Source organism: Halichoeres trimaculatus, unplaced genomic scaffold (genome assembly GCF_033239565.1).
Source record: "Halichoeres trimaculatus isolate MK-OKI-2021-1 unplaced genomic scaffold, fHalTri1.1 fHalTri1_scaffold_12, whole genome shotgun sequence".
Taxonomy (NCBI): Eukaryota; Metazoa; Chordata; class Actinopteri; order Labriformes; family Labridae; genus Halichoeres; species Halichoeres trimaculatus.
The window spans coordinates 15636470-15657918 of record NW_027437190.1 but is presented as its reverse complement, the minus strand read 5'-3'; the positions used below and the strand labels follow the sequence as shown (position 1 = coordinate 15657918).

The 21449-nt window shown below is 37.4% G+C and overlaps 3 protein-coding genes across 4 annotated transcripts; 1 reads left to right on the top strand and 2 right to left on the bottom strand.

The window, feature by feature from the left end:
* Positions 1-1017: 1017 nt before the first annotated feature.
* LOC141800460 (uncharacterized) lies at positions 1018-3983 on the bottom strand. The gene is made up of 8 exons (XM_074683000.1): positions 3925-3983; positions 3595-3655; positions 3123-3500; positions 2852-2902; positions 2615-2729; positions 2306-2380; positions 2039-2114; positions 1018-1396 (listed from the first exon to the last, which is right to left on the bottom strand). Exons 2-8 carry the CDS (start codon positions 3653-3655, stop codon positions 1322-1324), a joined length of 831 nt encoding a protein of 276 aa, XP_074539101.1. The 5' UTR covers positions 3925-3983; the 3' UTR covers positions 1018-1321.
* A 1987-nt stretch (positions 3984-5970) lies between these two features.
* LOC141800462 (sialic acid-binding Ig-like lectin 14) lies at positions 5971-7244 on the top strand. Of its 2 annotated transcripts, none has more exons than XM_074683003.1 (4): positions 5971-6110; positions 6206-6246; positions 6428-6694; positions 6782-7244. In XM_074683003.1, exons 2-4 carry the CDS (start codon positions 6207-6209, stop codon positions 7057-7059), a joined length of 585 nt encoding a protein of 194 aa, XP_074539104.1. In that variant the 5' UTR covers positions 5971-6110; position 6206; the 3' UTR covers positions 7060-7244. The 2 variants fall into 2 exon arrangements, with proteins under 2 accessions (XP_074539104.1, XP_074539103.1); XM_074683002.1 differs by having other exon boundaries at positions 6317-6694.
* Positions 7245-8196: 952 nt separating this feature from the next.
* On the bottom strand, positions 8197-14412 carry LOC141800451 (B-cell receptor CD22). The gene is made up of 9 exons (XM_074682990.1): positions 14358-14412; positions 13820-14182; positions 12510-12800; positions 10123-10374; positions 9086-9346; positions 8904-8991; positions 8654-8746; positions 8477-8549; positions 8197-8397 (listed from the first exon to the last, which is right to left on the bottom strand). Exons 1-9 carry the CDS (start codon positions 14407-14409, stop codon positions 8362-8364), a joined length of 1509 nt encoding a protein of 502 aa, XP_074539091.1. The 5' UTR covers positions 14410-14412; the 3' UTR covers positions 8197-8361.
* Between the last annotated feature and the right edge of the window lie 7037 nt (positions 14413-21449).

Genomic DNA, 21449 nt, shown 5'->3' with positions numbered 1-21449 from the left:
CTTAACAGGAAATAATTCGTAACTTCCTAATACGAGAAGGAAAACCAGTAGTTTAAAGTGAACTTTACACAGAAGCAGAATCCACAAACATAACAAGAACACAAATTAAAACACAGTGTGATGAACTTTGACCTGGGCACAAGAAATGCTTTCACATGAAACACTTCTACAGAAAACAGAACTCCAGCTTTGAGGGTGTTTTTACAAACACCTTGCAAAACTGATGTGCTAAATACTTATTATCATTTCCTGTCACACCAAATGGTGCAACAAAGGGCCAAACTGACGGTTTTGAGCCTCAGGAGTCATTCCATTTCAACATATTAAAACCAGCAACAGAGAACAATCACACGATGTGTTACTCAAAGCAAAGGGAACATGTCTCAGAGTTTTCTTATATTCTTATGTTTATTGTGGTTGTCACATTGAGTTATATGCAAACAGAGACTACAAGTAAACAGGGCTAAAAAGACTTATTTTGTTTGTTTTTGTAACGTTTTCATCAGTTTCTGCTCTGTACAGATTCCCCATTAAAGTTAAGGATGTGTAATGCTGATGTCCAATGAACCTTTGTTGCAGTGAACATGAAATGCAGATCTGTAAGGTGTTTTTAACTGATTAACCACTTTTTGGTTCTGTCCTACTTCATGCAGCAAACATTGTCTAAATGCTGGATTTGTTTAGTTTAGATTTTAAAACAAGGGTCTTGCAAGTGCAAAAACTGCTGTTGGTGCAAACAGGCCCTTGTCCACACTGCAGTAGCTTCATCTGCACAAAAGAAAGGGGGCAGCCGTATACTTTTGCCTTTTTCAGCATTTGTTTACCCCTTGGTGATAGTTTTGTGTTATTCAGATGTAAATAGGCACTGTATGCAGCAGATCTGTTGGATTCTTGGCCTCAGATGAACCTGTTTAAAGTCCATCCATTAACCACCAAGGAAGCCATGTCTGACTGTCTCTTAATGAAAAAGCATAAACTATCACAGAGCTGATTTAGTATATACAGTATGTGTGCTGCTGCTGCTGCTGCTGCTGCTGTGAACTCCTGAACTGACATTCTCTCTCTAGCACAGGTAAGCAAAATGCCACCATGACTTACAGCAGTGGACTGTATCTACAGAGCACTCCTCTCATCTTCTTAACACTCACACCTGAGCGATAGAATATGAGGCTAAGCACTTTAACAATGTTCTTAAATCATGACATATTACCAATCTTTTAACAATCATCCTCCATCAAACATACTATGACACATGGTTGCACAAAGGCATTAATAAACTTATAATACATTGTTAAAGTCAATATCACATGCAGTTTTTCTTCTATCTTGAGTAATTCACATTTGCATAAATGTTGTTGGTGTTGTCTATGTTTTGGTCCATCCGATCCACAGGGTCCTGCAGGGAAAACATTGTTTTTCTTAATTGGAGGCTCTTTTTTATTTGTTTGCATGATGGTGAGCACAGTACTATGCATAAAAACACCTGTCTGCTTTGAATCAAATAGTATTAAACTGATAAGTTGGTTCAGTACAAGGACGTTTACAGAAAAAAGCAAACACAGGTGTTTCCAAAAATGGGACATTGAAACCTGCATTTGGAGTAAAATCAGCTCCCCTAGGTGAAGTTAAAGTCAATGTTGCATTTGTTGTTAATGAGCATCAGATTTTTACACATCCATTTCTTCTATGCTTTTTTCTCCTCTTGGGGTCGTGGGGCTGGAGCTTAGCAGAATGCTAACACAACCACTCACACACTCACACCTACAGGCCTTGTAGAGCGACCAATTAGCTTGGTGAGCATGTTTTTTAGGGCTTTGGGAGGAAGCCAGAGTGCCCAGAGAGAACCCACACATGCTCGGGGAGAACATACAAACTCCACACAGACAGGGATCTGCCCAGGCAGGGGGTCACACCAGGAACTTTCCTGTTACAGCACTAACTCATCACTACCCTGCAGCCCATCACAACTGCATGCCAATCTTTATCTGCCAGTGACATTAAAACAGAACCTAAAAGCTGATCACATTACAGACTTTACCTTTACATTGACATAGACCGGATCTTCAACATCATTCATTTCTGGAAGGTTGTCAATTTTTTTTGAAGATACCTCACTGTGGAGACAAAACAGATCAGTTTAAACTTTAACACAGTCAAAAAAGAAGAGAAGTCTGCATCTAGTCTTCAGACTTCCTCTGTCTCTTATTCAATATGAATTATCTAAACTTAAACTAAACTTTGTTATGTGTCAAGCCACTACTACTATTCTTCTTCACTTTTCTAATTTTTGATTCAGAACCCGAACCTTTTGGCGTTGTTTGACGATGGTCTGCTAAAATTAGCATAATATCCAGAGTCCTCTCTTGTGAAAGACTGCTTCCTGTTTATGAAAGAAAGAGTAATTGTTGAGAGAAGTGACATATGTATCAAAAATAGGTTTTACTTTTTATGTCATTGTTGCAAATTGATTTTTCCCCCTTGAAATGCATCTGTAATGTAGTGATAGTTTTTAACATGAGAATGCACTTCTGTGAAAGTCTAAGTAAAATTGTGTTATTCTTTTGCTGTTTATTAGCTCCATGCTTATTTTGAAATCAGTTTTAAGTGATGTTACCTTCTTTGTTTTATAAAACAAAAAGTTCCAACAAGAATTACGATGATCATGAGAGCAGAAACCGGCACAAAGATGGCTGTGTACAAAATCGCTGATGAATTGTTTTGGTTGTTCTCTGAAGAAAGAAATTACAGTCACTGTGAGCAGATCCGCCTAAATAAAGCTGAAGCGATAACAGTTTGTTGCTTTACTGACTGAAACTGACTGAGGAACAAAGTATGTAATTCATTAACTTACTTTTGGTTCCAGCTTCTGGGGTGGGTGTACTTGTTTCTGAAATGGGTATTTCTATGTGGAAAAAAGTGGGACTGTTTTTATTGAACAAGTTCACGTGTGGTACAGCAAATGTTTTTGTAAATTATTTCGTTGTGTTAGATGTGAGGTGTAAAAGGGCATATTATAGAAAGGTGAATAAAAAAGCTCCTGTTGTGAGACAGAAAGGTTTCATGACTAGTCATAAGGAGATAAATGTTAGCCAACTATTAAAAAACAGTGATAAAGTACTCACCAGAGACAAAAATTGAGACAGTTTTCTTGAAGAAACTGTACTTATTTTTCTCTGTTTCCAATCTCACGTAGATATTTTCATCACTTAATGTGACATTTTGGATCCTCAGGGTGCAGTTTTTAACGTCCTTGGCATCCTTAACTAGTCCTGTCTTGTGTCTGTACCTGTCCATCACTAAGCTTTCATTCTCATGATAGACAAATTCATTTTTCTTATTATCATTGCCATCAGAGTTGTTCCCTATCCGCCTCTTCCAGAAAACCGACACTTTCCCATCACAGCTTGGACAGTCGAATCTGCAAGGTATAGTCAGGTCTGAGCCCCTTGGGACATGAAAAGTCCTGTCAACTTTTATAGTCCATTCTTCATTTCCCAGACCTGTGTTCAAATAAAACCAACATTACATACATTAAAATGCATACTTTCCAAGACGTAGTTCTCAATAAAGACAACAAATAAAAATGGTACCCACTTTCTGAAACAAAGGTCAGGGTTAGAATAAGAGTGACTTCAGTCAGGCCAATCAGCTGCATCTGAAAAATAAAGAACTTCAGTTCAACTCATGCTACAAACTGATCATGTTTAACTGTCTCTCTTTTTAAATTTACTGTGGAGAAAAACACAAACGCACACACACAAAAAAAATAAATTAAAATAAAAAAATTGAGCAGTGGGATATGTTGAGAGCAAAGGGAGACAGTAAAATGCTAAGTTCTGACAATTTGATATAAAGGTGTCAGTAAAAGTAATTTTTAAAAAAAGTAGCTTTTGGAATGTCTGTGGCATATAAATAAATACTCACTGTGAGAGAGAGTCAGATGAGCTGGTTGAACTTTGTGTGTCCTCAAAATGATGTTGAGTGTAACACTGAATGAAAATTCTCTGGTGTGTTTCAGAGAGCAGTGAATTCAAAGAAGTGGGTGGGGAAGTCAAGACCAAAAAAAGAGAACAGACCACAGTATATGGCTTTCTCGCTGAGATGGACGTCAGAATTCATCAACGAGTGCATGAACCAAAAGTCTCTCTGAGAAATACTGAGGGTGACTGTGTCATTATCATAGGTGTATGTGAATGTCTCATGGAGAACCTGACCTGGATATGAAGGATTCTGTTCACTGAAAGAGTCCTTTACACCTCTCTGAAACAGCATGTTTTGACATTTGGGAAAGAACTGTCAGATGTGTGAACAAGTAGAGGAAGTTGTTCGAGAGCCCCTCTTTAGCCACAGCTGAGAAAACTTAACTGACAGTCGAGAATATGTAGGGTGTGTTTGGTCAAAAACTCTCCGGTTCTTCAAATGGCTCACCAGTTTGGCTAACTTTTACTTTGTTCTGCTGCAAATCATTTTATTAAGATTATATAAATATCTATCCTTTTTGACTGAATGAATCTTGAATTCTGAAATTTCTGGTAAGAGGACATATCCGAATTCTGTTTCTTGAGTTTATTTTAAGCAAAACACTCAAAGGTACCATTAAGAAGTGTGTTAGTTATACCGCTCTTATGTATATGAGCTGATGCTTTGAAGTGAATTGGAAAAGCTGACTCCCACCGAGTACGAGTTAGATTCACACATTTTTCTTTTCATTGCTCAGCTCTTACTCAGTTGCTCTGCTCTGCTCGTGGCAGAACTTTGTTTTGATTAACAGCATGGCAGCAATGCATCCAATCACATATGAGGATATAGGATCAAACCAGTATGTGATAGCAGAGAGTAGGACTCTGCGTCTGGTAAAGTGTCTTGTGTGCGGTCAGTGTTTTGTCTATTTGTTTTTTGGGGCATAAAAAGTTTGTGTTGTCGACTTGGATTTGAATCACACAAACCTCAACCGTGAGTTGTGATTGTGTTTAAAGCAAATAAAGTGACTTTTTTTTCGTCAACAGAATGAAATTTTGGGGTTGTTAACTATATTTGTTTTGGTTTAAAAAATGTCTTAAAAAGCATAAATTTGACTTTTTAAATGGTGCAAGAACCCTGAACTGTTCTGATAAATACCTGACCATGTCACGTTGTATCCAGTAAAAAGTTGCCTTGATCAAAGAAAGTTTGTTCCAAAACAAACACACATGTTGTTAAAAGTTGCATCTTTATGACAGTGTGCATGAGACTGGGCCAGAAGGTGGCGAGGCAGTCCACTTAAAACAGGTCCTCCTCACAGTATCTTTAACTTTAAGTCTTAATTAATATGATACTCATTATTTTCAGACTCCTGTGATGAGACACTCGCTGCACACATCCTTTTAAGAAATTAAGATCTTACTTATGTTAAATCTTTCCTGCAAATTAAGTCCAACTGAAATAATTGAGTTCTTTTGTTTTGATGTAGTCTCTAACAGTTGTGTATTAGAGATGCCAGATTAAGCATATAAAAGCTACTTAGAAGTTTCTGAATGTGGCTGACCATGACATGAGAACAAAAACTCAGCTGCGCCCCTGAACAACAAGGCTGTACAAGCTGGGAAATTTCCCCTCAGGAGGTTTACTTAAATGAAACTCTGGTATTTTCCTTTTTTTTTGAAAAGTGCATGATTAGAAAGAGGCTGTGTTGGTAAAAGATGAAATACACTTTTGACTTAAAAAAAAAAAAATTAACCACAGGCCTTTATTAAAAGGTGTGAGGGCCCCATTAATGATAAAATATCAATGTTGACAACAAGTGTTGGCTTTTACCACAAAGCATTCCTTTCAGGTTTTTTTTCTATTTCAAGTGCAGCAAAGTGTCACTTCAGAGCTTTACTGGAACTCACTGCTCAGAGGAATTCTTCCTGTGTCCTTGAAGAACCATTCAAATGTAACCACAACAATATTTGTCTTGTTCCTGGCAACCATTGTTGCTTTTTTCAAATACAGATTCACAGTTTGAGTCCAGTGCTTTGTAACACAACTGGTAACACTGTCAATATCTATGGGTGAGGCTGGACTATATATAACTATGAAACATCGAGACACCACACAAAGCTAAGGGACGTTGTGAGAAAGATCCAAAGGTGAGCGAAAAACGGATTTCTGAGGAAACTTTCTTTGTTCTTGTGTAAACGTTTTTTTTTTTTTTTTTTACTTCTTTCATATTCTTTCTCATCAGCATGCAGCTGGAGTTTTGGCTTCTCTTTCTGTGTGTACAAGGTGAGTCTTAGACCAAAAAGATGATTAAAACATTTCAGCAATATTTGGTATTTAATGACTGTGTTTTCAGTGATTCCTCATGTCCAGTCAGCTAAAAAAACATGGACTGTCAGTGTGCCACCGAGGATCCCTGCCCTGCAGAGCTGTTGTGTGGTTATTCCCTGCTCCTACTCTTACCCAGATGCCAACAGAAAGGGTATTCAGCATTGGTGGAGAGGGTTCTGGAAAAAAGGGAATCAAATTATCTCAACCAATCTTCCTCACCGGGAGCTGTCAAAGGAGTACAGACAACGGACCATGTTTCTGGGAGATTTGCGGTCACGTAACTGCACCATGCTTCTAGATGGAGTCAGGAGTACAGACACAGGCCCTTTCTACTTCGCTATCGAATTGTCACTGGGCATGCGCTTCTCCTACATTAAAAATGCAGTGACCATCGACATCATACGTGAGTGCATTTCTTGAAAACAAACCCTACACATCATGTTTGGGAAATGTGAACAGTTTATAATAGTTTAATGTTTTCATCCCACAGGTGAACCCAAGCCCCCTTCTCTGTCAGTGCAGGTGAGCGACAAAATAACAGCCTCCTGCTCAGTGACTCACTCCTGCCCGGCTATGCCCCCGAAGCTCTCCTGGAATCACAGAGGATCCATCACACAGCGATCGAAGAAGCGGAATGAATGGAAGTGGGAGATGGTGTCAACCGTGACCTTTACCCCTCTGTTGTCTGACTTCAACAAGACTCTAACGTGCACGGTGAAGTACAGGGGAGGGAAGGTGGCTCAGAACTCCACCATCATTCACATCTGAAATAAAAATCACCTTTTGGTCAACGTGAGAAATACATCACTCTGTAGCCCAATAACAAAAATGGATTGTTAGACCAGGGGTGAATTTTGTTATTTTTTTCCGCACACTCTGTCATGCTTCTCCTCCTCCTCCTCTTCTTCTTCTTGTGTTTTCTCATTAGTACAACCTACTGTGCCTGCAAAACAATAAATGATGCAACTCTGTCATTGTGTTGACCTTTTTGATGTTGCTGAAGTAGGAGGGTAAAATATGGAGATACACACCATCTAAAAGCATTGTCTTTCCACAAAAACACCAACTTTAGTATTTCAAAATGTTTTTCATTGTCACTCAAAATCTCAAAACTCAGCTTTGGGCGGACACAGTTCAAACATAGGGTACTCATGAGGTTTATATCTATGTACCTTTTCCACCAAATATTCACATTCAAATCTACCCAGAGCTTTGACATGTGGGCTGTAATGTCTCCTTGAGTGGGTCATTTAAAGTCTGGTCTCGGTGTTAAAAGTAAAATATTGTTTTAAACTGTGGGAAGTAATCACTTAAGCATTTCTCTTTTTGAGGTAAGCCTTTACCCAGCTTCCTCTTTGCCTCTCTGTACACTGAAACCCTTTCAGACTAAATATTAATGTAAGCATCATGTGTGGTCTGTCAGTGCGGCTGCCGTGTGTGTGTGTGTAGCTCTCAAAAAACATTCACATCATTCTTGAGACTGTTGAATAATACAATACATATACATGCAGTACATGTTCAGTACCTTTGTGCTTTGATGCCTTAAAGGGGCATCACTGAATAAACAGGTCAACATTTCTGGCTTTTCTTCAAATGTAAGTCAACAGGAAATAGAATTTTCACTGTAATAGCCTCACGTGTCACTTTGATAGATTAATCTCTTCGCAGGAAATATAACTGTTTCGCCTCAGTGTGACCTTCACCTTGTGTCTTGAAACAGAGTGATAGATATTGTGTGAAAATGAAGAGACACCAAAGATAGAGACAATGACACACAGTTTACTTACATTTTACAGGCATTTCTCAAAACTTACGACTCAAAAGAAGTTTAAAAAGAAGAGGCAGCATTTTAAAACAAAGGTGCAGAAACAAAGCAAATCATTTGAGACATGAGTTACTGTCTTCTCATATAAATGCATCACAGGAGATGGATAAAAAATAATGTTTATAATCTATAGAAAAAATGGTAAATCAATAAACTCTTTCACTTTCTTCACGCACATAAGTCACGTCTTCACACGTCTTGCATGTGCAGTCATTTTTCCAGTGAAACCATTGTTCTCCTTCCTGTTACACGTTGGCGTATATTGCATCATCCAGGTCGGTCTAAAAGAAACAAATGGAAAATATATTTCTCAGCCTTGAACTCACAAAGAGAGAAAAAGAGAAAAAAAAAGTGACATACTTCCATGTTGCCGTAAACGTGATCAAAAGCACCAGCAGCTTGGAAATTAACATTATCATAGGGCTTTGTTTTCCTGAAGATGGAAAAAGAAAACATTGATTTTAAATTCCTCAATTTATCCTCACTATACCAGATAAGCATTTTTTTGTGTGTTTGTGTGTGTGTGATGAATTTAACCTTTTAGTCGCAGTATACTGACAAGGCTCCACATCTTTTTCTGCCTTCATGGTGCTCAAATGGGTTGTTGCCACAGCCTCAGTCCTCCCCCTGCTGGCAGAGTAAAGTTCTTCATTTAAGGACTTTGAAAAAACATCGACACCTCACACAACCACTGAAACCAAACATCCAAAACTTCAAAAGTGATCTGTGGCTGAAAAGAGAAACTAGAGATAAAAATGTAATGTGATGACAGGGAAAATGCTCTTACCATTTTTTTACTCCCACTACGATTATTACTATCGCCACAATCGCACCTGCCCCGCTGGCTATGTAAACAAACAGATTCTGCATCTTACCTGTTCAAAAAGAAAACAGATTTTGCTCAAAACATGTGGGTTTCACTTATTCAGTCTTCACATAAATGTCAGTGGGCCAAAAAATTCTGCTTACTGTTCACGGGGAAATAGAGCGTGAGGTTGGCGGTGCCCTGCGTGTTGTTTGCCAGGCAGTGGACAAAGTCAGAAGATCCAGCCTCGACCTGCAGAGTCCCAATGGTAACTGGTCCATGTTTCTCTACCCTTACTTTGGGCAGGGCTCTGTCAGGAAGCACAAAATGGACCATGCTTGGAGGTCTGGACTCTGCAATGCACACACACTTGACCTCGTCTGCCTCTAAGGAGCAGGAGGATGCAGTCTTTATCTCAGGAGCATCTGGAAGCACAAGACATGTGGCATGTGACAGCTCAAAATTTTACAGTTTAAAAAATGTTATGATTGATTATGATGTGTTTAAAAGAGAATGAATATAAACTGGCAAAGAGATCAAGGCTTTTTTGAATCAAGTTTTAGTTCCTGATTATGCAAACTGGATCAAGCAGGTAGGTTATTTCACAGTTCAGAGGCCCCAATAGCAAGAGCATGAACCTCTGAGCAGAGGCGCTGCATGCAAATAGGCAGAGCAGGCAAGAGCTTGGGGCCCCAAGCCAAAAGGGGGCCCCAGAGAGCTGATTCAACTTTGAATCAATACAGAGCACTGACAATGATTTGCGTTGTTGGTTCCGCACGGAAATTTAACAAATAAGGCTGCATTCCATTTATACTCAGAACTGGGAAGTCGGGAGTGTGAATGATGTCATCTCCAAGTTAAGCGTTCCAGATGCCAAGTTGGAAAAACTTGCCATAGCAGCAGTATTTCTGTATATAGACATCAGATAATACTATGTATACTGCCGATTTTTTGTGACGAACTCTGGTCAGAAATTCTAGAAGAATAAATAATAAAAAGAATCTGACAGGAGCTTAATTACTGTTTACCCCTGAACTCTGAATTTTATCCCGGGAACTCGGGGGTGGTGTGAGTACTCCGAATTCCCAGTCAGAAATTCCAACCTGGGGGATGTTCCAGTTGGGCATTCTCACTGGGAACTGGGAAATTCCGACTTCTGAGTACAAATGAAACACATTTTCAGCATGTGTCGTTGACTTACGTAACACACTGATCTGCACCAGGCTTGACCTGCCTCGTCCCATCGTATTAATGGCAGTGCAGTACAGATCTGCAGCGTGTCTGGAGACGTTTTGCAGCGTGAAGACTTTTCCTCGGTACAGCTGAGCATCTTTTTCATTATACCACTCGTAGCTGCTGGCCTCAGGGTTAGCATCGCTTGAACATTTCAGCCTTACAGTCCCCCCCTCTTTCACATTTGGGTTGTACTCAACTTTCACATTCACTGGTGCATCTGCATGGACATGGACATGGCATACAAGATGTATGTTAAAGTAGAGGCATTAAGCTGTTGTTGTTTTTTTGTTTTGTTGTTTGTTTGTTTTTCTCTAGTTTTAAACATAGACATGACGTAACAATGCTGGATGTCCATAAATGTGCAGATTTTCACACAGCTACAAATTCACACGCTGAATAGTCTGTTTTAAAGTAGCATTTGATCTTCATGAGACTTGCTGGAATGATGAGGCCTTCACATAAGGATCTCCTGACTGGTTTATGAGAGGCAGGCTTCAAACAAGGTCTGCCCACAGCTACGTCTCTGACAGGCTGCTACTGGGCTGACCAACCAGGACGAAGGGGGTTTGTGGAGTAGGAAGCCTTATGCCATGGCCACCCCGGACGCAAATTTGCAAAGATGCGCATCAAGATTACATACAAAGTCAATGCTGAGATGCATTGGGACACAGATTCACACCGGCCGGCTGAAACATGAAATGTCAAAGAGAGCAGATTCTCATGTCTAAATTTGAAGTTTAAGATTTCTTTCCAGTGAGAAACTCTGTGCATAGACAGCTCACCAGGAATAAAAGACAGTTACAGACATTGTGATGCTCTTTTTCCAGGGAGTGAACACATGATGACTGTAAACCCCCGAACAGCTTCTCAGCCTGATTTAACTCTGGAAGCTCCTATAAATAAATATACAGTATGAGTGCTGGTAAAACACAAACACATTACATGACATGGAAAATAAGCTAATAAACCTGAAACCAAACCTCAACTTCAAACTTGGCCTGTTCATGTCCTGAGTTTGGTTCGCTTTAAATTTCATATTTCTAATTCATTAGTTTCATCCTTGCTCCAGGGGCTGTGTTGGTTGTTTTTAACCAGGATGACACACTGACTTGGGCAGATGTCTGTCTAACATGGGTCACATTCTACCCAAGGTTTCTGCCTGTGAAAAAGTATTTTTTAATGCTATTTAAACTTCCTGAATGCTGCAAAGCACTTAATCTCAAGATAGATTAAAATGAGAAAGGAATTCTTATCATCTTATTATCTTGTTGAGTCTTTGTAAATGTTACAAAAATAGGAGATGAGGACTTCATCACACAATTTTCACTTAATGCAACCAATGCAACTAAAGCATTTAATAATTCGGTTGTTTTTTTTTGTTTGTAATGTACAATGAAACAAAAAGTGGCAAGAATTAAACCTATAAGCTTGAATCTTAGGGCCATGCAAAAGATTTTTGTTCAAAGTCTGGAAATATATTGAATTACATGTAATGTAATACAACATAATGTAATGTAATATAATATAATATAATATAATATAATATAATATAATATAATATAATATAATATAATATAATATAATATAATATAATATAATGTAATATAATATGATATAACATAATGAAAATACTATATTATATTATATTATATTATATTATATTATATTATATTATATTACATTATATTATATTATATTATATTATATTATATTATATTATATTATAGTATATTACATTATATTATATTATATTATATTATGTTACATTATATTATATTATATTATATTATATCATATTAAATTATATTACATTATATTATATTATATTATATTATATTATATTATATTATATTATATTATATTATATTATATTGTATAATACATTTGATAATAATTGTTACTGTCAGTTATATTGATACCAGTTTATATATTAAAATATGATCGTCATTAGGCTTCATAACTCTCTAACTAATAGGACATGAGCCTTTGGGAATTTTTTTTTTTTTTTTTTAATAATTTCACCTGAATTTTCCTATAAGGATGAATAAAGTTCATTCTAATCTATTTTATTCTATAATATAATGTAATATAATATAATATAATGTAATATAATGTAATATAATATAATATAATATAATATAATATAATATAATATAATATAATATAATATAATATAATATAATAATATAACAAATTTGCACAATTTCAATAGTATAATATTTTTAGTGCTATCTTTGGCAAGACAAATGTCATTGCTCAGGATTTTGGGGTTGCCACAATGCTGATGAAATGAAAAGCTCTAAGTTTACACAACGTTATCATTACACCAATAATTATATGTTGCGCACTTACATTTAACTCTGAGGACCTTGGATGCAACCCTGTGCATCCCTCCTTTGTATCGCACAGTGCATTGTAAACTCTTCTGATGATCGGCCTTGGTCGGCTGAAAGGTCAGAGTTGATGTTGCTCTCCACTGGCCTGGGCTGGGTTGCTGATGTTGGAAATGTTTCACTCCAGTATGACTCCAGTCAAAGACAGGAGGAGAGGCAGGACAGGAGTGAGACACCGAGCAGGACGCAGACACATTCTCGCCCTCCTGTACTTCAGTCTTCACTGAGAAACTGATCGGCTCTGGTTCGACTGTAAGGACAAGTACAGTCATAATCACTGGCACATGCATTTAGACAAGGCTATATTAAACCTTTTAATATCCTACAACACAAGAAACACCTGATGTATAATTCTTTCAATGAATGTGAGCTAAAAGTTTAAACAGATATTACCTGTTTTATTTGGGATGTGATAATGCTTCTGAGGAACTTCTTCTATCTCATTAGTGCTTTGATCAAATCTCTTTTTATGACCTAACAATGCTCGGTCAGAAACTTTCTAGGTAAGTTGTCTTGGCTACATTTGCTCCTTAAGAGGCGCTTTTCTTTGATAAAACTGTTTTTCACATATTTCAAGGTCTTGAATCAGATTTGAAAGTCCATTGAGAACAGAATTTGGTTTAGATTAGCTCTTGAAAAGACTGGTGTTTTAAGTTGATATCACTCATCCTTCTGACAAAGACTTTCTATGATAGAATCTATCTATTTAAAGAAAGAGGAGTTTCTGTTACCGAAATTGGGAACTTAAAATCAATTGGTCAGCATGAGTTAAAACCTAGATGACCTCTGGTATTACTAATTGAGTTTTGTTTGCCAGTGAACCAAAACTGATGATTTGAGGCAACAGTTGTGAAGCTTAGCTTTCAAATATTAGACAGCAAAATTTACACTGCTGTGCATTTAGGAGTTCTTAAGACTCTTGGCCTGTGCAGGTGATATTACACCTTTGGTTATTCTCTTGCCTGTTACACTTGTTGCCAATTGCAGGCTCATGGTGGATTGATGTTTGGTTTCTCTGATGAAAGAGTACAGTCATAACCTGCTCTTCATTAAGCTGATCTTAAGACATATTGTTTGGTGCTTCATGAATAAAGTGGATTTGTTGAACAGGAAACTGAATTACTGATTTATTTATTCATTTATTTTAACTGTTCGGCTATGGTGTAATGATCTTCTTAAAAGCATAAAATAATCAAAAGTGACCACTGAAAAGAGACTCCTAAGAAAAGTTGTCATGGCTGGTAGTTCAAAGTAGTAACTATAACTTACCGATTGTTGTAATGGAGACGGGGCTTTGTCTGAAAGAATACTTTTCATGATCAGCCATTTCAATCCTGAAAAAAAAGGGCCCCTGGTCACCTTGTTGAAGTGGATCAATCATCAGTGAACAATTCTTCTGACTGGCGTCTCCGAGCAGCTCCGTCCGAGTCTGATATTGCTGATGTGCTTTGCTCTGAACTGGGTGATAGATTATCTCATGTGCTTCATTGATCCATATCCCAGTGAATCCAGAGAGTGTTTTCCCCGGATCCGGATAGTCATATGTGCAGGGGATCACCACACAGGAACCAACAAGACCTTTAACTGAGGGGGGCACCCTGGCAGTCCAAGAGGAGGCTTCAGTTTGAAGAACTACAAGAAAGAAAATGCATAAATAAATAAATAAATACATAAATAAATAAAAGACTTCTTCAATTGTTTTACTCCAAAGGACATTTACCTATAAGAGGACACAATAACAGACAGGAAGTACTACCGGTTCAACTGAGTTTTGTGTAAGCAGTTAACAATGGAAAGTGTAAAATACCTTTAAAGTAAAGAAACAGGAAAATCAGAAACCATCTGAACGAATGCATCATGTCTTCTCAGGATCCAACCTGCAAATACGATGAAAGATCCTCTCAGGCTTGTGCTGTACAGCTGTCGTTTCCTCTGCTGAGAAAAAGTCGACTAGTTTCCATTCCCCTTCTGTGACCACCATGCTGCACATATTCATGTCATCACATGTACAATAAGGAAGTGCAAGGTATTAATCATCTTTATTATTATTCTTGCTATTGTTGCCTTAGCTGGAGCTTTTTAATACAACTTTTATAAATATATACTGTGCCAAAAAATTGTGTAAGACAGAGAAAAGGGGAATATATATATATGTGTGTGTGTGTGTGTGTGTGTGTGTGTGTGTGTGTGTGTGTGTGTGTGTGTGTGTGTGTGTGTGTGTGTGTGTGTGTGTGTGTGTGTGTGTGTGTGTGTGAGATTGTTTTTATTATTTTTTTTACAATCTCCACCATGTCTGCATCTTTGTCCTATCATCAGTCACACATCTGCTTTCAATTCCTTATTAGCAATTGATATCTGATACATATTGGGCCGTCATTAGTTCTCTAAAACTATTCTGGGCATGTATCTTACTTTTTGAAACAGTTGCTCCCTAAAGTCATCGCAGTTTATCACATGATTTTTGATAAAGAGAATGAACAAACCTTTAAAATTGGCAATTTAATTGTACTGTTGCCTTTGGTTATTAAAAAAGAAAAAGTCCCAGGAAAAAAAGCCTGGAGCATTATGGCACCATTGGCTTGCTTGAAGAGTTTTTTCTTTTTTAAGAGAAATTTATTTATTTGCATTTAAAAAATGAATAAATAAATAAAAAGGGCAAAAATTGATTGATAGGACAGCTGATGAGGGACAGGAAATGTGGGGGTTAGACAGCAGGGTTAGAAGACGTGCAGCAAATAGTTCAACCAGTGACCACTGCGACAAGTAGGCCAACTAACCTCATCGCCCACTTATACAGCTGGGCCAACAGGCCACTACTCTGGTGCTAATGGCTACACATTTTCGGTTGTTTGATCACAAAAGTCACCTTCCACTTCAATGCCAATTATTGATCCACTGTAAAATGTCTTATCTATGGTATAAATTCATCCAGCATCAAGGGCGTCACTCCTCAGAACAGTTTATAAATGATTGACAAATGAATTCTTGAGGCCATTTGCTTTCACATTTAGTTTATTTCCTTCACATGATGAATGGAAAGTTGGTATTTTAGTTCAACAAAGACGCACTGCAGATTTTGTATACATTGTAAGAGCACCTACTTTGCAATGTTGTACAGGATTGCTGCAAACAAAGTTTAGTTGTATATGAAAGTAAAGCTTCTATTTATCTACTGGCCACAGCTCTGAGAACACCATGAAAGAGTCCTCATAGGGGCGAGCAGTGACCTATTTTTGCACCACCTTGAAACCCAATCAACTGTGCGGTCCAACTTCTATGTTGACTTACATGTTAGTAGAAAAGAAATCCTTTAAAAATAGAGTAAAAAGACTTTTTCAAACCTTAAAAACAAAGTGCAAAACAAAGATAATATGAGTGTAAGTCACAAAAGGATGAAATTGTCCTGATGGAGAACAGAAGTATGGAAAGATGTTAAAAACAAGACTTTACAGTTCAGACATGGTAAACTGGTGATACAAACAGACAACCTGTACTCTACCTCACTTAGTTTTACAGATGCTTTGAGCTACAGACAGGATTTCCTCTGCCTGTCGAAGCCTGAAGCTAATGAAGACACATCGTCTCATCATGAGGGAATTAATTACCCAGTTATATGTAAACATTACTTCTTAATTCAACATCTAAAAAATGTCCTTCATCTGTTTCAGTAGAGGTTGTGTCCACTGTAACAGAAAAAGAAACGATAAAAACATTTTAACTGTCATTTCACAAAGTGAGGGCCTGCTAGGGCACACTTCCTCTTTTTGTGTTTTTATGTTCACACCTTCACCTGTGGTTAGAGAGAGAATAGCCCTCTTTCTGACAGCATCACAGCTGCTCCTCACACTTTGCCCTCTCAGTTTCACAACCAAGATGGCCTTGTTATTTTGGTGGTTTGTTAAATGTTCACAATGTTCACTTTTGTGTTCATGGGCCCTGATCTCCAACAAAAGCTGGGTTCAGCATTGCACCAGTGTTTGGAAAGCAGCTCTCACCGTCCGGTACGGCTAAGTCTAAGTATCGGATGCTGCGAGAGATGTTGGCCCTCCTCACAAACACGCTCTGCTTTCCTTTAATTTTCCAAAGGTCCTCTTCACACTCTGTCAGGTAGTCCTCCAGCTTGACTGTGTCCTCTTTCTGGCGACCCCAGGAAAGTCTCCTGGGGGTGGGAGTGATGAAGCTGGTGGATACAGAGTTACCCATAACAAGAACCTGAAGTGGAATCTGTGAAATAAAAGAGATGGCAAATTTAAAAACAGAACAACTTTAAGCAATCCCACATTAATGGAAAAACAAATGCTAAAATGTTAATATAAATGTACCTGATCAGTGTAGCAGGTCAAAGTGATGTCTCTCCCGTCTGCTGAAGGCCAAACACTGAATGAGGCGTGTTCAGGCTCCCTGGTTTTAAAGACCCAGGGCCTGACCTCGTCTGCCATCAAAGCAACACTTAACTGTCATTATCTCCCTGAATGAGATTAAAGACAGAGGAACAGTACCACTTAATCATATCTGTTAATATCAATCAGTCTATTGATCAAGCACTGTCCCTGTAATCAAAAGACTCAGCTCATCATGTTTAAGGTTGTGATTGTTTGTATACATGTAGCACAAGCTAAATTATTTTGCACTGTTGTTTAGTCTCACTTTTAGGAGTCTCATCTGTGTGGTTGAAGTATTATATTTGGCGATACATTCTATTTAAATATTCCACTCAAACACTTTGTATCTGTCCATATGGGTCCAAAATATTTTATTTTTTTCATAGTAAAATAAGTTTACTCCACTAATACACAACAAGCATTACTGTGCTAAGGAAAACTGTCAGTATGTGTAAAGAGGTGGAACTTAATGGCACATCCACTCAAACCTAAAGACAGTCAGGACAGACTCTCAGAAAATAAACGGAGAGAGATGGAAGATGGTGTCCTTACTGAAAGGCCATCATGGCTAACCACTGATTACAACAGAAAAACCTGAAAAGCAAGCAACTACACCCAGACTGTCACATCATCAGTTGATTATTTATCTGTTCTGAAATCTATGAAAAAAATAGCAGAAGAAGTTTGAGATCGGGGGAGTCATTGAGTAAATAAGAGCCCCACTGATCGTAAGAGATCTCCACAAATTATCTGCAGGAAAGAGGATGAAAGGATTGAATGAAACCTCAGTCTGTTTCAGGATAACACTGTTATTCATCTGACTGTGTAGGAAAGCATCATAAAGAAATCAAAATAACAAACAGTCTTTGTTTGACAACTTTAACCTTATCTCTCCAACTTCCCAGTTTAAGACTCAACCTTTAGGACTATAATCATAGCTTTGTTCATCAAAAATGTCTCAGTGCAAGAATACAAAGTCATTTTCACTTTAGAATAAGACCTTTATTTGATTTTAGCAGAGATTTGTTCAAACTAATCCACTTTTCTGTGACTGAGACAGTCTTGATTATGCCTGATATAAAAAAAAACTAGTCATGTATCAGAAGCAGCTGAGGCATTTTTGTCAATGTTGGCAGGCTTTAGCTTGGCTTTCTTCCTCTTTTTCTTGAACTCCGGTTTAAATATACTCAAGTTTTTCCATACTTTGTTGTATTTCTTCACGTAGGATCACGACAATGAGAAATAAAGTATCAGCAATGAGTGTAATCTGGTTCTGAATAACAACCCTCAATATAAACTTCAGCTGTCTGCGGTATGGTTATATTGTGGTATGGTCTGTTTAGTGTAAAAGGTCAATGTTTTTCCAGCTAAAGAGGGTTTATTTTTAGATCTCTAGTTGTGTTTGTGCTACTTGAGAACAGCCTTACATCACACCAATAATCCAGAATAAATAATGTTTGGACCTCTCAATAATCAATCAGTTATTCATCGATGTGTATGTAGAGGGATTGAGTCATCTATGGAGCTTTAAGTTTAATCTGCTGCCCTGGTGATTCAGCTCTGTGTGTGTCTGTGTGTGTTGATGAATTCCAGACCCAAATTAACACAAAGCCATTCACAAATAAGGTGATAAAAGACAGAAAAAAGCAACTAAATCAAAAGGCATGGAGGAAAAAAGTAAGAACAGATTATGTTGTATTAGAAGAATGGATAAATCTTACCTGGGGCTCACCCTATATCATTTTTTTTTGTGACAGACCATTCTTACCTGGGATTTTAGAGCAGTGGCATTAAGAGGATAATAACTGTACAGTTTACAAAAACACAGCAGTTTGTTCAGTTTCCTGATGCATGTGCTGCAATGTCTGCTGTAAAATTAACTGTCTTAAACAAAACTGGTTTTCTAGGTTTTGGCAACAATGCAACAACATGCCACAAGATGGTGATGTTTTCCAACTCCTACCCGAAGGTACCATGAATAGTCAGTGAGCATCCAGCATTGATCAAAAAGATTGCCAGATAATAAAGATCTACTGTAGTTTACGCAACACAAGTCAGGTGTGAGAAATTCTATGGGATAAGAGATCTATCATTTCTGTGTCTGGACTCCAAATTCAGAAAGAGTGACACTACCTTACTCTGATCCTCTCCACATTCATACTCCAGCTTCAGCACTGAGGCCTACCAATCACCTGAGGTGGAAAGAGTACCAAAAATTGTACACAAGTACAAGTATTGTTACACCGTTTAAACCAAACACAATTACAAGTAAAAAAACAGTTGTTAAAATAATACTTTCAGAATCTACTCACTTAATTTTGGAGGAGAGGTTTTTTATTGTGTGTCAGTAGGAGACATTTAAATTGATTTGAGGAGTTGTTGCTGTCAGTGATGTCATGGTACTGCTCAATCTTTGATGGATGTTTCCTCTGTAGAGATCTGTATTCTATCACACATCATGTTCAAACATTACTTCATCACATTTCTGCTATCAGCACTGAAGGAAAACTTGTTTTTTAAAAACTCATTTAATCAGGTAAACAATTTGAACTAATTTGAATTATTTAGCATGGTATGAATGAGAGGTACATTTGGTGAAACTTTGCAGATATATTGCTGCATTAATTCACAAGTATGAACAAATTTTGGATCATTGCAAAACAAAAAATCATTTTCAGAACACATTCTTAAATCTGTAATCTGCATATCTGTTAAAACCAAGGTTATGATAGTTAATTAAAACGAAACTAAAAAGGAAAACTGATATTTAAAATACACTGCAGTTAACTCAAACTAATAAAAACTAGAAAAGAAAACAAAAATGATAAGTAAACTAAAACTGCATCGTGTTCACAAAACGAACTGAAACTAACCAAAATTAAAGACAAATTGTCCTTCGTTATTGTTTCTGACAACATTAATAGCCTTTAGGATTTAAATTAATCCAACACATTTTCCCAACCTTTTACAACAGTTTTCGGCAGTTGTCAGTGCCGTACGGCACCATCATAGCAACGTACTGGGACGTGCTTGTTTACTGCACTGACTGGCTGTGCGCTGTGCTGCGACAAAACGTAGAGGAGCAATGAATCAGAGCATCTGTAACAGTTTTATTGCATGTGAGTCTGACTTCGATTGTATTTGAGTCTGACTTTATTGTTACAGAGTCCAAGTCTCTAATTATTTAAGCTCATATTATATTGTTTTATATAATTTATGTTTATAATATTTTTATGCAATTTTTGTTAACATTATTTTTATATAATTTGTTTTCATATTTGTTATGTAAGGTTTATATTATTTTCTTGTGTTGAAAGCAGCAGCCAACAGTTCGGTATCAGCATTGACTGAGCAGTGAGCACTATGTTGGACTGGAAAATAAACAGTATGACAAAATATTTACTCTGACCTTTATGAATCCTGCACCTGGTTAATAAGGTATGAAAAACTAAATCTAAACTGAAACTAAGCCTTGTTGCAAAAATCAAAACTAAATAAAAACTAGAATGCCTGCTCTAAAACTAATTGAAACTAAACTGTGATGGGAAAAAAATGTCAAAACTAACTAAAACTAAACTATAATGACAAATCCAAAACTATTATAACCTTGGTTAAAACTATCTCAGACACAAACGTCTTAAGTTCGATTGATTGACTGATACAGAGAATCTCCACATGTAACTTATTCAGACATGCAGGCTTAATGACAGCTCATTCAACATCTCAGAGAGTGATGGAAAGCACTGATGCTAAATGATGCATTGTATCTGGAGGCTGTCTTCTTTTCTCCCTCTGCACATAACAAATCCCTCCAGGTATGGCCATGGGCACTTGTCAACTCCAGTATCAACTCTGTTGCGATGGTGAATCACCTTCAGACACATGTGCCTGCTGCAGGGGAGTTCACCTTTCCTTACGTTACTGATGCAGCCGTGATCGTACAGCTTTATTAGCTACAATATGCTGATGAAAGGTTTGGATAGTGATTCAAATGGTGGAGGTACGCAGTAGCGATTTGCGATTTTAAAAGTAGAGAAGTGGTTTACATGGTGGAAATGGTACCTTAATATGAGTAAAATTACACACCTGAAAACATACTGAAGTACAAGTACTTAAAAAAAACAACCTTTACTCAATAACAGTAACTTGAGAATTTGTAGCTCATTACTTCCACCCCTGCCAACCACTTTCTTCTGGTTTGCCAAAACCTCTGTCCTGATCTGTGGAATAGTCATGAACTGCCCCACTACTGAATGTTTTTAATCATGACTGACCCATCTCTCCTCTTTGGCCTTCTCCACAAGATTATTAACATCCCAACAGACTTAACTAGAAAAACTATCAACAACCAAATGTTGTGTTGCTCATTGATGTTTTCTACTGTCTTGACTTAGTAAGGCCTGGATACATTTTGTGTTTAATGTATTAATTTTTTTGCATTTATTTTGCTTGTTGAATAAAAAAAAACCTTTTAGATCACGCTCAAAGGACTGCAACAGTTGTCTCAACATTGAAAA

What these genes read in the sequence shown, in the direction of transcription:
- LOC141800451 (XM_074682990.1), bottom strand. Translation starts at nt 14,409, where the DNA reads ATGATGCATTCGTTCAGATGGTTTCTGATTTTCCTGTTTCTTTACTTT. An exon ending in CCTGTTTCTTTACTTTAAAG is followed by an intron (nt 14,183 to 14,357) that starts GTATTTTACACT and finishes TCTTTCTTGTAG; the next exon opens with TTCTTCAAACTGAAGCCTCC. An exon ending in CAAGGTCCTCAGAGTTAAAT is followed by an intron (nt 10,375 to 12,509) that starts GTAAGTGCGCAA and finishes ATGTCCATGCAG; the next exon opens with ATGCACCAGTGAATGTGAAA.
- LOC141800462 (XM_074683002.1), top strand. Translation starts at nt 6,207, where the DNA reads ATGCAGCTGGAGTTTTGGCTTCTCTTTCTGTGTGTACAAG. An exon ending in TCTCTTTCTGTGTGTACAAG is followed by an intron (nt 6,247 to 6,316) that starts GTGAGTCTTAGA and finishes CTGTGTTTTCAG; the next exon opens with TGATTCCTCATGTCCAGTCA. An exon ending in AGTGACCATCGACATCATAC is followed by an intron (nt 6,695 to 6,781) that starts GTGAGTGCATTT and finishes TTCATCCCACAG; the next exon opens with GTGAACCCAAGCCCCCTTCT.
- LOC141800460 (XM_074683000.1), bottom strand. Translation starts at nt 3,655, where the DNA reads ATGCAGCTGATTGGCCTGACTGAAGTCACTCTTATTCTAACCCTGACC. An exon ending in CCTGACCTTTGTTTCAGAAA is followed by an intron (nt 3,501 to 3,594) that starts GTGGGTACCATT and finishes ATTTGAACACAG; the next exon opens with GTCTGGGAAATGAAGAATGG. An exon ending in TGTTTTATAAAACAAAGAAG is followed by an intron (nt 2,381 to 2,614) that starts GTAACATCACTT and finishes TTTCATAAACAG; the next exon opens with GAAGCAGTCTTTCACAAGAG.